The sequence below is a fragment of the Eubalaena glacialis genome, chromosome 8 (assembly GCF_028564815.1).
Source record: "Eubalaena glacialis isolate mEubGla1 chromosome 8, mEubGla1.1.hap2.+ XY, whole genome shotgun sequence".
Classification (NCBI taxonomy): Eukaryota; Metazoa; Chordata; class Mammalia; order Artiodactyla; family Balaenidae; genus Eubalaena; species Eubalaena glacialis.
The window spans coordinates 115,110,109-115,125,384 of record NC_083723.1 but is presented as its reverse complement, the minus strand read 5'-3'; the positions used below and the strand labels follow the sequence as shown (position 1 = coordinate 115,125,384).

General features: G+C 42.4%; 1 protein-coding gene across 5 annotated transcripts in view; it reads left to right on the top strand.

The window, feature by feature from the left end:
* Window positions 1-15,276, top strand: part of SLC37A3 (solute carrier family 37 member 3) — a 43,751-nt gene that overhangs the window by 8,274 nt on the left and 20,201 nt on the right. For all 5 annotated transcript variants that reach the window (XM_061198102.1, XM_061198100.1, XM_061198101.1 and 2 more), the window contains exons 2-6: window positions 458-618; window positions 1,882-1,990; window positions 8,355-8,447; window positions 11,896-11,979; window positions 13,813-13,958. In XM_061198102.1, the coding sequence (XP_061054085.1) occupies window positions 530-618; window positions 1,882-1,990; window positions 8,355-8,447; window positions 11,896-11,979; window positions 13,813-13,958 (521 nt within the window). In that variant the 5' untranslated portion in view covers window positions 458-529. The remainder of the gene's footprint in view (window positions 1-457; window positions 619-1,881; window positions 1,991-8,354; window positions 8,448-11,895; window positions 11,980-13,812; window positions 13,959-15,276) is intronic.

Below are 15,276 nucleotides of genomic sequence, written 5' to 3'. Positions count from 1 at the left end.
ACTCTTTCTTGTGGTGCACGGGCTTCTCATTGCGGTGGCTTCTCTTGTTGCGGAGCACCGGCTCTAGGTGCGCGGGCTTCAGTAGTTGCGGCACACAGGCTCAGTAGTTGTGGCTCGCGGGCTCTGGAGCGCTGGCTCAGTAGTTGTGGCGCACGGGCTTAGTTGCTCTGCAGCATGTGAGATCTTCCCGGACCAGGGCTCGAACCCGTGTCCCCTGCATAGGCAGGCGGATTCTTAACCACTGCGCTGCCAGGGAAGCCCCAAGGATTTCTTTTTAAAGGGCTAGTTAATAGCTATAAAACATAATTATCAATCTAGTTTTCTGGTGTCAACTAATCCATGTAATTTTTTTTTTCTAGGCCTCATTATACAGTGACTGGTTGTAAGTCTAAATAATTCTGTTTTTGGATAATAGGCCTATTATGAGTAATGTTAATAATGTGTCTTGTTTTTCCAGAAAGAAGAAATGATGTAAACCATTCACTATCCAGACTTTAAGGTCAAGGTGAGAAGGAAGGTCAGGAGGAACATGGCCTGGCCAAATATTTTTCAAAGAGGAACTTTGCTCTCCCAGTTCAGCCATCATCATGTGGTAGTATTCCTGCTCACCTTCTTCAGGTAAGTGGACCACTGAAACTCTTCTCTTGTTGTTCTTGTCCTTGTTTTCCTTTTGAAGGAGCTGTTTATTGCATGGCAAGTGCTTAAGGCAGTGATTGGCCTGGGCGAGTCATGAGCTAGACCAGCTGGTCCTTCTGCGGCACTTTATGATGTGGCTCTAATACAGTGGTTCTCGAGGGCTGTCTTGCCCATATTTGGCGATGTCTGGAGACGTCTTTAGTTGTCACGCTGGGGGAAGGGGTGCTACTTGGATCTAGTGGGTTGAGACCAGGGATGCTGCTAAACATCCTGTAGTGCACGGGACAGCCCCCCACAATAGAGAATTTGGGGGGCCCAAAATGTCAGTACTGCTGTGATGGAAAAACCTTGCTCTAACATAAAGTCCTTTAATTGTTAAAACCAGGAGCTTGTGAACAAAGGATGTGTGTATTCAGGGAATGCTCTGTGCCTCCTTGAGCAGTAAAGATGGTAGGAGACCTCTTTGAGGAACTTCGGTCACTCGTGTGAGAGCCTGACCAGTCAGTGTGACTGAAGAATCGTCCATGTCTGACTCAGTGGCCCTCAGTGGCTCTCTTTAGTGGCCTGTAGATGATTTCAGCCAGGCTTTTTGGTGTTAAGGGCACGTTTTTCATAACCCTGTGACTCAACTATTTCGATTATTTCTTCTGAATAGATTTTATTTATTATTAATCTTTATTGAAGGCACTGCAAATGATGATGATGGTTGTGGTTTTTTTTTAAGGCAGAAACTAGGAAAATGGTTTTCTAATTATGTAAGAGTTGATAGGTAATTTTGGATGCTTGCTTTAGGGGAAATCCATTTGTGAGGGGTTGAGGGAGGCATCAGTATGAGGAAAAGACAGGCCCCAAGGAAAAAGCCACTGAATGGCTAGTGCAGTGAGTGGCCAGTGGTTGGTAAAGACTTAAAATCCTTTACAGAACTGCAACCATGATTTAAAGGGATTGCAATCCATCACATCTCCATCTTCTAGGTCCAGGGACATGTTATGAATGAACATGGGGGCTCATACTGAAGAAGACAAGTTAATTGTTTCTTTGCTTAGCAGAGACTGTTTCAGTGGATAGTTCTTATAAAGCAGTTCCTTCCCTCCCTCCTTCCCTCTCTCTCTCTTTCTTTCTTTCTGAATTTCTCTTTTTTAAAGGAGAAGAATTCCAAATTGTATAAAACAAATGGGAATATATCTGTGATTTTATTGAATCCGTTTTTCTTTCGTTCAGCTGTCTTTCTTCTCTCTTTTGTAGTTACTCGTTGCTCCACGCGTCAAGAAAAACATTTAGCAATGTCAAAGTCAGTATCTCTAAGCAGTGGACCCCAAGTGCTTTTAACAAGTCAATTGAACTGCCTGTAGAGGTAAGCAGAACGAAGTGCTGGGGTGGATTTAAGAAGGGAACCACGCTCACCCATAAATTCTTCTAAGTTCTGTTTTGTTTTATTCATCCTTAGGATGGCTTACTATTCCCTATGGCATAAAATCCAACCTATTCTGCCTGATTTCTTAGCTTGCCCTGATTCAGGTCTGTTTTACCATTTCAACCAACCTATTTCTCACTGTTTTGAAATCACACAATTCTGGCTAGGCTGTTTTTTTCATTGAGTTTCACAAGTACCATGCTTATTTCTGCCTTTGAGATTTTGCCTGTATTCTTTTGTATGATCTTTCACCTTCCTTACACCCATCTAAATTTTGCTTTTTCCTTTGTGTCAAGATAAAATCCCACTTTTTCTATCAAGTTTTTTTCCCAGCTTCTGCTGATTTTTTTCCCCCTCCTGAACTGTGTGCACTGCATATTACATACTTTAATGTCGAGGTACTTATGTACTTTATAATCATTTCACTTGTTTTTATCTTGTTTAAGTGACTTGAAGTCAGGGAGTCTGTATCCAGTTCTTATATTCATTTTTGTTTGTTTTGTTTTTGTTTTTGGCTGTGCCATGTGGCTTGTGGGATCTTAGTTCCCCGACCAGGGATCGAACCCAGGCCCCGGCAGTGAAAGTGCCGAGTCCTAACCACTGGACTTCCAGGGAATTCCCTCTTATATTCATTTTGGACCAAGTAAATTCTTTGATGACTATTTGGAATGGAGATGCTATTCTTTTTTTTTAATAAATTTATTTATTTTTGGCTGTGTTGGGTCTTCGTTGCTGCGTGCAGGCTTTCCCTAGTTGCGGGAAGCGGGGGCTACTCTTTGTTGCGCTGCACGGGCTTCTCATTGCGGTGGCTTCTCTTGTTGCGGAGCACGGACTCTAGGCTCGGCGGCTTCAGTAGTTGTGGCTCATGGGCTCTAGAGTGCAGGCTCAGTAGTTGTGGTGCACGGGCTTAGTTGCTCCGCAGCATGTGGGATCTTCCTGGACCAGGACTCGAATGCGTGTTCCCTGCATTGGCAGGCGGATTCTTAAGCACTGCACCACCAGGGAAGTCCTGGAGATGCTATTCTTTATGATGCCATATCTCAATACAAAAATCCATACCTGTCAATCTTTACTATGTTGTTTGAGTTCTACTTATGTGGAATTACAGGTATATATTAATATGCTTCGCACTTTTTAAAAAATTTATTTATTTATTTTTGGCTGCGTTGGGTCTTTGTTGCTGCGCCCGGGCTTTCTCTAGTTGCGGTGAGCGGGGGCTACTCTTCTTTGTGGTGTGCAGGCTTCTCATTGCAGTGGCTTCTCTTGTTGCGGAGCTCGGGCTCTAGGCGCATGGGCTTCAGTAGTTGTGGCCTGAGGGCTCAGTAGTTGTGGCTCACGGGCTCTAGAGTGCAGGCTCAGTAGTTGTGGCGCAGGGGCTTAGTTGCTCCGCGGCATGTGGGATCTTCCCGGACCAGGGCTCAAACTCGTGTCCCCTGCATTGTCAGGGGGATTCTTAACTACTGCACCACCAGGGAAGCCCCGCATTTTTATTTATTAAAAATTATTTCCCCTATTTGGACCAATTCAAAATTGACAGAGATTCGAAGGTTATATGAATATACCCTGAAGTGTAAATAAGTTATTCAGTCAATTGCTTATTCAGTCTGTCTTGCACTGAGGATACAATCAATCAATCAATCAATCAATAAAAGCCTAGAGGATTAAAAAAAGAAAAGAGCCTGTCCTCATGGAGCTGACATTGTAGTGGAAAAGCTCTTGAACAATTTTTCTGGAATTGAAGTTATCAGGGACTTTTAAAAGGCAGGCTATTAAGACTAGACAGTTACATTTCTCGACAGAGCCTTGACCAGTGTTGTGTGCACGGTAAGTACGTCTGAATGATCATTAACTGACTCGTCACAAACCCTCAAGGTGAAGTGGCCTTAGAGAGGTCATATGCCCTAACCTCTCAAACAGTATAGAATCTTTCTTTGTCATTATTGACAGATGACCACCTAGCTTCTCCTTTAATACTTCAGGGAGAAGAAACTCACTGTTTTCTAGGTGGACGATTACATTTTTATTTAACTCTCATTATTAGGAAGTTCTTTCTTATACTGAGGTAAGAGTGTTCTGCTGTTTAATTTTGATCTTAGGTTTTATCCTGAGCCGTGCATACTAAGTTGATTCGTGCTGCAGGGCAGCCTGTTAAATATTTGAGGAAAATCCGTCTCCCTAAATTTCTCATGTTGAGGCAAAACATCCCTGCTCCTTCGGCTGTAGTTTAGTGACACAGAGCACTAAATATGCTCTTTCAGGTACAGGCTGACCAATATATAGAATAATAGGATTTGATTTAGGCACTAAATTTCTGGTTATACAGCCTTTGTTTTTTAGGTGACTGGGTTGGAGATCCCCAGCGCCACCCCCAGGTTTGATGATTCACTAGGGGGACTCACAGGACTCAGCATATGACTCAAAACTATGGTTTATTACAGTGAAGCACACCGAGCAAAGTCAGCAAAGGGAAAAGCACATAGGATAAGGTCTAGAGGAAAGCAGGCAAAACCTTCCAAGAGTCCCTTTCCAGTGCAATAATATGGATGTGCTTAATTTTTCCAGCAGCAAGCCATGACAACTCCGGTGAGATGTTGTCTACTAGGGAAGCCCATTAGAGACTTGGTGGCAGGGTTTTTACTGGGGCTGGTCATGTAGGCACCCTCTGCCTGGCACGTACGGAAATTCCACATTCCCATAAGGAAAGCAGGTGTTCAGCACAAACCATATTGTTTGGACAGACAGTTTAGGTACAGGGAGCCACTCTTAGCAGGGACTGATGGGAACCCTCCCAAGATCCAAGTTGCCAGGGGCCAGCCTTGCAAGTAGGCCTTTTTAAGGACACATATCAGGTCTGCTATGGAAACTCTTTCCTGCCAGTGACCATGTCACATTATTAGCTTGTGTTGAACTTGCATTAACTTTCCTGCTAAGATATTTACTTACTTACTTATTCTAATTAATGCTTATTAAAGTAGGTTTCACCATTCTGATTTTTCAGAACTATGTATTCAGTAGCTTGGATGGATTGGTTATGTAGAAGTCGGGTCTGACTTATCTTGGAGGTCTTTGTATTTCCATACCTGCCCTCATAGAGAGCAGTGCCAACCTTCCACTCCCTTCTGTAGACTTTAAAATCCAGGTTTTTTCTTTCCTGAAGCCTGCTGCTGGGAGCAGAGTGGCTAGGGCAGTATGTACCTTTCACTCCTATGCTTCTGGGTCTGTAACTGTCTTAACTCTAGCTTCCTTTGGAGACTTACTTTCTTGTCCAAAGTGGAAAGGTTCTTAGAACCAGAAGTGTACATAAAATGAGTCAACTCTAAAAAACATTTTGTTTATATATGTTTTAAAATATTTTTTAAGTGCCCCAAACAGCATCCTCAAAAAGTGCTTATTATAGCTTTTATGTTTATGCATAGCTATCTTCGGTGCTTTACAAAAAAATTAAGCAGACACAGTCTGTATACCTTGAGATTTTATAATGGATCCCACTGACATGGGCAAACATTGGACATAGTAAGAGATCATGATATAGAATCTCTGTTTATAGATAATGAAGAGGAAATGGTTGAATCTAAGATTTGAGGACAACTTGATGGAAAATTGTGAACAAAAATTTGTTCCATTAAGTTAAAAAGTCATAACTCTCCAGACAGCACAGTCCTTCCAGGGTGCAGGGAATAGTGTAAGAGAGTCTAAGCGTCTCTCCAGGAGAGGAAAGCAGGATTCAAGGTGCCCTCAACATTCCAGCTCAACCTCGGCCACAGCTGCTCTGACTCAGATTCTCACAGCAACCGATACCTGACCCCTGAACACAAGTCAGCTTCGGCTTATCCTCCGAGCGCAGCTTCAGGAAGTGCTTTCGTGTCAGTTTCCCCACCCCCATGCATAGCTGTAGTTCTGTGATAAACATTCTCACTTAGGAAACCCACACTGCGACCTTTTGTGTTTCCAGGAAGTGCCCCAACGTGTAGCGGTCGTCGTAGCTTAATGCAGGCCCTCCCCTGACAACACAAGAAAGGCCTCCACATTTAAAGGCCGGCCCTTTCACATGGCAGTTGTGCATATGTGCAGGCCAGCGGGTGAGATTTGAGCACCTTAAAGTCACTTTGTTGATGACCTTCAGGTTCTCTTTTGAGGAAATATCTGCCAAATACCCAAATCTGAATAACTAAAGTTTGTCTGTCAGTCACTCTTACAAGTAAAAATGACATTTCAGCTTGCGCCTCACACGGTTTTCCTCAAGACAGTCATCTCCTCTCCTGTTCGTATAGCTGTATTATCGATGTTAACTTTCTTCACTAGCCTTTTCTCTTTTATCCTATTTTCTGAATCTTTTTGTTAGTCCTGCTTTTTTTTTTTTTTTTTTTAGTTTTGGGGTTTGTTTACACTTGTTAAGTAGGCAGTCAGAAGTGTATTTCAGCTGAATTTTAAACAGAAAAAAACTGTTTGAAACCTGTCAGTTTTTGTGGCAGCCACACCTGCAGGGAGATTTTTTTTTTTTTTTTTTTTTTTTTTTTTGCTGCCCCGTGCAGCATGTGGGATCCTAGTTCCCCGACCAGGGATCAAACCCACGCCACCTGCACTGGAAGCGCAGAGTGCTAACCACTGGACTGCCAGGGAAGTCCCTGCAGGGAGATTTTGGTGGCTTCTCGTAAGAGTAAAGAAAAAAACCCTGAAACTCGGAGCAACTGCTTGAATGTGAGCTCCTCACGCTGGTATGTGCCCCACAGGGCTTAATTCTGGGTCCTGTTGAGCCTGGATGGCATCAGGGATCAAAGATTGTGGTTAGAGAGGAAGGTGGCAAAATAACTCTAATTGGAGATATTTCGGGCCCCAAGTTGGCACACTGAAATACTGATGGGTCTCAGCCGTGTGAGCTGCTTTCTTATGAAAGCAGTGTGCGAGGGAAAGTAACAAGACTGTTGGCGTTAAGCCTCATGGAAGTGAGTCACAATGCTTTAGGATCACACTTTATATATTCTCTTACAATTTGGGGATTTTACTTTCTGTTAAAAGGTAGAGTGTGTTTTAAGTTGTCGATTGTGATTTTTCTCTTTAATATTCCAAAGTCAAATTTTCTATAATAACCCATCTCAGAAATCATTTAGTATAACAACTTTTTGGTCTGGAGACCCCAAAGAGCTATGGGTTTGTATTTATAGAGACTTACTGTTTTAGAAATTAAAACCAAGACATTGAAGAAAAATACATTGGTTTTAAATTATTTTTAAATGAACTAAATAACCCATAACACGTTAACATAAATAACATTTAGTGAAAAATGACTTTTTCAAAATGGAAAAAAATCAATAAGGAGAGTGGCATTGATTTACATTTTTGCAAATCTCTTCATGTCTGGCTCAATAGAAGACAGTGGGTTTTCATGTCTGCTTCTGAATTCAGTCTCTTGCAGCTTGATCCTTTAAAGTATATGAAGAGAATTTGGCTTTCACAGATACATAGTAGGAAGGGGAGAAGTATTTTAATAGCCTTTTTTGTTAATTGTGGATATTTGTCTTTGATACTACATGAGAATTTGACAAGAGGCAATTTCTTAAAGGTTAGTTACAATGTGGAATCTGAAACTGTATTCATTAACTTTTTTATACACTTGCATTAAGATCCATTTGTCTGTCTTGTACTTTGAATGGATCTTGAAATGACAGGCTCATTTCATTCTTTTCTGAGGAAATATCTGCCAAATACCCAAATCTGAATAACTAGGGTTTGTTTGTCAGTCACTCTTTCAAGTAAAAATGACATTCCAGCTTGCAGCTCAGACAGTTTTCTCAAGATAGCCATCATACTTTGGTGTGCATAAGTGCTGTATGTATATTTGCTGCTTCATCACACGAAATATTAAAAAAAATGTACTCGGGGGCCAGATTTAATAAAATCAGTAATTTTTACTGCTCGACAAATATTTGTTGAGCGTCTAGCATGTGCCAAGGACATTCTTAAGTGAAATTGCCTTTGTTTTTTTTTAAACTGTGTGGCATTAAAGAATACAGTGATTAATAGTACAGTTGTGTAACCGCCTTGATCTGTGCTAAGGCACAGGAGTTTTACCCACCACTGCTTTTGCACCATCAATGGAAAAGTTAAAGGGAAAAAGCAAATAACATTTTAGTGTTATGCAAATGATTTTGGCCTTGTGGACCTTTTTTGCATATGTGTTTCCCTTATGTACAGAGTGCTGATTTGCTCTTTTCAGCATCACCACCCGGTGATGCGGGGGTGGGTGGTAGTTGTGTGTGAAGGTGCTTTGGACCAGCAGGACTGACTGGTTCTTGTGTGACTGCAGATCTGGAGCAGCAACCATCTGTTTCCCAGTGCAGAGGAAGCCACTCTTTTTCTCGGAACACTTGACACCATCTTCCTCTTCTCCTATGCTGTGGTAAGTTTCAGAACTCTAGGCTTTTACGTTGAGGAAAAATGTAAAATTACTCCAAACCTTATGAAGTTGGCAAGGGATTTTGAATTTGCTGACTGAGGAGAGTTTATGTTTTGTGTCCTTCCCATCCCTCTATTCCTCCATTTGACACATATTTTTTGAGCACCTAGCATGTGCTGAGCACGTGCCAGGTACTCTTCTAGTCGATGGGGAATTCATCAGTGAGCAACACAGGAGAAATCCCTTCCTTCATAAAGCTTATATTCTTTTTTAAGCTTCTCTTCTTGAGTGGGAGCTAAGGGAGACAAACGGTAACAAAATGCTATAAATAAGTAAATGACTGAGTGTATTCGAAGGTGGTAAGTGCTGTGGCAAAGAGCCAGGCTGGGGCGGGGGGGTGGGTGGGTGGGGGGTTTGTCATGTATGTAGGACGGCCGGGGAGGACCTCGTGAAGAGCAGAGGCCTGAGTGTAGGTGGAGATTTCAGAGCCCTTCACGTATAGATGATTTTTTATTTTTATTTTTATTTTTTTAAATTTATTTATTTATTTATTTATTTGGTTGTGCTGGGTCTTAGTTGTGGCTCGCTGGCTCCTTACTTGCAGCACATGGGCTTCTTAGTTGTGGCAGGGGGCTCCTAAGTTGCGGCTCGCGGGCTCCTTAGTTGTGGCATGCAAACTCTTAGTTGCAGCATGCATGTGGGATCTAGTTCCCTGACCAGGGATTGAACCCGGGCCCCCTGCATTGGGAGTGTGAAGTCTTAACCACTGGACCACCAGGGAAGTCCCGTAGATGATTTTTTAAATTATGAGATTCGATGAACATCGTCAGGAGACTTGATAAGGACGGGGAGGAGGTAGGAAGACTGAGCCGGGGCTGGGGGGGGCTTCCAGTATTTCGAGGTGGGGAAGATGAGGGATGGGCCCGGGAGGCTGAGAGGGAGCAGGAGAACCACGAGAGGGTGGCATTGTCCTGGGAGCAGAACCGGGATGGCCGGGGCCAGCTCTGGCTGAGGAAGTGTCCTGGGATCGGGCAGCCAGAGTCTCTGTCTGGCCTTAGGGAATGTCTGTGGTGGCTGCCGAATTAGAGCAGTGGTGGCGATAGCTGGAGCTGTGTCCCCGGGGGAGCAGTCTGACATTTTCTCCCCAGCATCTTACTGTTTATCTTTAAAATGTGTCCAGTTATAAAAAAGCCTTTTAGGTATAAATGTGCAGGTGATGTGAAATACTGGGTGAAAGTCCCAAAGTAATCTCCAAATGTTTATTTGGGCAGTTACTAGAATATCTTTTCTTTGAAGAGGAAACTTACAGACACAGTTGGAGCAGATCTTGGATCATTTAGCCTAGCTTCTCAGGCCAGCCTTTTTTTTGTTTGTTTTAATTGGGGTATAGTTGTTTTACAATGTTGTGTTAGTTTCTACTGTACAGTGAAGTGGGGTTCCCTGTGCTATACAGCAGGTTCTTATTAGTTATCTATTTTATACATATTAGTGTATACATGTCAATCTCAATCTCCCAGTTCATCCCACCCCCCTCCCCCTGCTTTCCCCCGTTGGTGTCCATACATTTGTTCTCTACATCTGTGTCTCTGTTTCTGCCTTGCAGACCAGTTCATCCATACCATTTTTCTAGATTCCACATATATGCGTTAATATACAATGTTTATTTTTCTCTTTCTGACTTACTTCACTCTGTATGACAGTCTCTAGGTCCATCCATGTCTCTACAAATGACCCAATTTCGTTCCTTTTTATGGCTGAGTAATATTCCATTGTATATACATACCACATCTTCTTTATCCATTTGTCTGTCAGTGGACATTTAGGTTGCTTCCATGACCTGGCTATTGTAAATAGAGCTGTAATGAACATTGAGGTGCATGTGTCTTTTTGAATTATTTTTTCTCAGGGTATATGCCCAGTAGTGGGATTGCTGGGTCGTATGGTAGTTCTATTTTTAGTTTCTTAAGGAACCTCCATACTGTTCTCCATAGTGGCTGTGGGAATTTACATTCCCACCAACAGTGCAAGAGCGTTCCCTTTTCTCCACACCTGCTCCAGCATTTATTGTTTGTAGATTTTCTGATGATCAGGCCAGCCTTTTCTGTACAAAATCCCAATATAGGATCACTTGGCTTTGGCTGGAGCACTTCCAGTGATGCTTCTCCTTCAGCCTTAGAAGAGGCTGTGTCGTCTCACGGAACCACTAGCTCACCACCACCAACTAGATACGATAAGCTTCCTATCAAAATGGAATTTAACCTTTTTTTGATATTTAGTTTCCTTACCTACAGAGTTATGATGATATAGAATTATGATGATAATAGTTGTCTACAGGATTAAATAGGTTTAGGAGATAAAAGATAAATGTCATGAAAAATCAGTGATCATAGCTCTTTATATTGAGCTGCATTTCCTTCTGTAACTGCCAGGTATTGTGTGGACCTTTGGAGCAATACAGAATAAATTGGTTGCCTAATCTGAAACATAACTGAGAGATTTTCTTCACCACTGCCCACCCCCCAACTATATATAGTATAAGACCATGTGAATTGGAGCTATAGAACATAGACTCTTCTCTAATGTTTGCGGGTGCCTCTTTTGAGGTAGTGAAAGCTTGACAATAATGAGGGAGAAACATTTATTATGCCGTTTATCATCTAAATTTTCTCTAATATAGATATATTTATACAGCTATATTATATTTATAATATAGTCAATTTATTAGAAACACTTGTATCTGAATTTAGGTATTTTAGTCAAGACATTTATTCATTTTACATATTTGTGGAAGAAACCTAAAGTGCGTTGCCCTTAGCTCTTTGGTCTGCCTTGCTGCCATGATCTCGGCATTTTAATTCCTGCCACTCAGTGGGAGGAGGGCAGAAGGCAGAACATTTGCGCCTCTCTTCAACTAATTATCGTCTCTGCCTCCGTGCTCTCCTTGCCTCGTGATGTCATGAAACCCAAGGGTCAGATTAAACAGGCAGTGCATGTGCCCCCGAAGCTTCTGTTCTGCAGGACACGTAACATCTTAATTCAGAACGCAAATGGCTAAGAGGAGTCCCTTTGGGAAAGCAGGTAACTGATGTTTAGGAGTTCATCTATTCTAGAAGAGGAAACATATTTGTGTGCTTGTTTTATTAGAATTATTCTTTGTTTTTTGTTTTTTTTTTTCTTTTCTTTTCAGTCTCTTAGGCAGTTAGGGGATCAAATAGAATGGAAATTTGCACTGAATTGTACTGTCTTGGTGCATGAAGTGTTTACAATATAGTGTGCAGAAACGATTGTCATTTCTTGAAATGTTAGTGAAACTGATTTAGATGGCTAGGCTAGGCATGAGAAAGAGATTTAATTTTTGTGTTTTGTTTGCCTCGTTTGCTTTGGAATGCATTTTACTTTTTCCAGGCTATGTTGTTATCCAGAGCTATAAAATAAAATGCTTTATTTTTAGGGCCTTTTCATCAGTGGTATCATTGGGGATCGGCTTAATTTGCGATGGGTTCTGTCTTTTGGCATGTGCTCCTCTGCATTAGTGGTAAGTTGAAAGGTGTTATTCTTATTACTGTTATCTCAGCCAGGTATTTTACAATCCAAGCAATCCCCCACTTCTGTATATAGAATAGAATAGAAAAATTAATCTTCAGTGCTCTAATCCCTTCTGTGCCTTTTCGCTAAGGTATGTCCTTAAAGTATGACTTCAGTCATGCCCCTTGCTTGATTCTCAGTCACCAGCAAAATCAAAGCATAACTTGCCTGGCATCCAGTGCTCCTGAGAACCTGGTCCCAGCCCGCCTCTACAGTCATGTCTGTCCTGTGCTTCACCTCTCTGCTCTCCCAGGTCAAACTATCAATACCTTTTGTGTCCCTAACGTATCCTGCTCCCTTCTACCTCACGACTGTTGTTCCTGCTGTTCTTCCTGCCTTGAATGCGCTCTCTTCAGCTCTTGATAGTGTAACTCAGCATCTCCTTCAAGTCATTGGCCAAATGACTCTTGTTTCATTATGCCTTACTTTACCAGCCCCACTCCCGGAAGTCATCCTTCCCTGTCCTGAGCTCCCGTGCCTGGATTTCTTTGAAGGCACTTCTCTTGTCTGCTGCTCAGCCTGCTTATTTCTGTGTCAGCCTTGCTTTCCCTAGGAGTCTGCAGCGGGGTGATTAAGACCACAGACTTCCCCAGACCTGCACCGCCTGGGTTTCAGTCCTTCCCCGGGAGTTTCCAGCTATGGTTTCTGTGTGCTTCAGCCTCCCCTTTTGAATACCTCCACCTGGGGTTGCAGTGGGGGTTGTGTGTGTTACTATGTGTGGGGCATTTAGAACAGTGCCTGGCATATTAAGTGCTATAGAGGGCAAGATCCATATTTGATTCATCTTTATTTGCTTACAAGAATCTGGTGATAAATTTTTGGTGATTGAATGAAAGCATGAAGTTTAGTTAGACTCTATTACTGTTTTTCAATGTCTGCCATTTGTGTATGGGGAAAAACTTCTTTTCCTATTTCAGAGATTGAAGCACTTTATTTATTCACAAGCTGCTCACCCACACATATATACATACTGTTTTTAAACCTGTATACATACTTTCTTGTTTGTTTGTTTTACATTTTTTGAAAAATTGAAGTATGTACATAAACTCAATAAACTCACCCTTTTTAGTGTATACTCCTGAATTTTGACAAATGAGTATAGTTGTGTAACTGCCACCCTTCCTCCTGCCCCCACCCTCTGGCAGGCACTGACTGTTTTTCTGTCGTTATAGTTTTGCTCATTCCAGAATGTCATATAACTAGAATCATACAGTATTAGACATACCATTTTGAAACCCATGCCAAATATTCCCGAAGGAGACTGACTACAAATAAAATGCCCACCCCGAGCAGAATACCTGGAAAAAAGCAGTCCTTTGATGAATGCCACCAAATGATTGAGCCAATCACAAGTTACGCTGCTGCACTTATTAGGCACGGCGTTAATAATAGCTGGAGCTTTCTGGTCCCCATGATGTGCCTGGGCTGTTCTAACGATATTTAAACATGTGAAGTCAGGTAGTCCCCAGAGCTGTCTTCCATAAACAAGAGGAAAGGGAAATAGATGTAAAAAGAGGTCCAACAATGGGGACTTAACCTTTTAGAGTTGAAGATGCAAGTTGGAAGGATGGTCCTCGCTGCGTTTTACGCTCTGCCATCTCTGCCTCTCTGGTGGGGGTGGTTTGGTGGTGGTCTCACTCAGCGCTGCTCTGGGCAGGAGCATCTGAAGAGTCGGCCACACGTCTCTCAGGCCCCAGACATTGACTGTATCTTTCACGTAGGGTCTTTAGTTGGGGTGTCCACATGGATGTTACACATCTCTTTTTCTTTCTTCTTCTCTAAGGTGTTTGCCTTTGGCACTCTCACAGAATGGCTGCATTTCTACAACAAGGGGCTGTACTGCAGCCTGTGGATCGTGAATGGCCTGCTGCAGTCCACTGGTTGGCCCTGCGTCGTTGCTGTTATGGGCAACTGGTTTGGGAAAGCTGGGTATGCCACTTCCTCCTTCTTTCATTTCTCTATTTAAGTAGTTTTAATATGGGATTGTTCAAGACTTGTCAGAGTCAATGCACTTGATCCCTTCGACACCACCCACGTCTTCCCTCTATTTTAGAAAGTTTAGAGCAGCCGGGAGAGGAGGTTTCATGTCAAAGTACATTGGAAATAGTGTGGACCCTAGAGATGGTCTAGGCTGTGGGACTCATTCACAGCAGTCTCCTGGCCATGGTCAGATTTTGAGTGTGGCTAAGGCCGTACGTCTCAATTTTTTTTTTTTTTAAATCTTCCGTTTAGACAACATAACACACCATAATAACAGAAATCTCACGTGCCATCTCATCATGTATCTTCCTGTGGGTTTTGCTTTCCCTTTTTCTGAGACTCAGTGATCTAGTTTAACCTTCTTAAAGATAAGGAAACGGAGGCCAGAAGTTATCCATGGGGCTTGCCTTAAGGTCACAGAGCAAAGGCTTCAAGAAGATGCAGATGGGGCTTCCCTGGTGGCGCAGTGGTTAAGAATCCGCCTGCCAGTGCAGGGGACACGGGTTCGAGCCCTGGTCCGGAAAGATCCCACATGCCACGGAGCAACTAAGCCCGTGCGCCACAACTACTGAGCCTGCGAGTCACAACTACTGAAGCACGCACACTCTAGAGCCCATGCTCCACAAGAGAAGCCACCGCAATGAGAAGCCTGTGCACTGCATCAAAGAGTAGTCCCCGCTCGCCACAACAAAAGAAAGCCCGCGCGCAGCAATGAAGACCCAATGCAGCCAAAAATAAATAAATAAATAAATAAAAATAAAGTTCCCTTTAAAAAAAAAAAAAGGAAGATGCAGATGAAGAATGCCAAACTTTGGGGCTTAGTTAAGTTGGCCATTTTTCCCATAAACCTTTAAGTACTTATCAGTTGTATGTGAGTTTGTGTGTGTGTGGCGGGGGCCATGGCTTGAGGATGGGCACCTACTGCCACTCAAGAAGAACCATACTTAATTTACAGGATGGAAAATAAGTTGAGCTACCCAAAGACTTGGCTTTGTTGTTTATTGTTGTTTGTGGCACTCTGCTTTTGTTGTTTATCATTGTTTATGACACTCTGCCTTTGGGAATACTGTTAATTTGGATTTCTATCATTTGTCCTGGATAAATATTTATGTGTTGTGAGATACACATTTATTTCATCGATGGCTCTATGTTTTTTGTTTGTTTACTCTTTTTTTTTTTTTAAATATATTTATTTATTTATTTTTGGCTGTGTTGGGTCTTCGTCTCTGCACAAGGGCTTTCTCTAGTTGTGGCGAGTGGGGGCCAC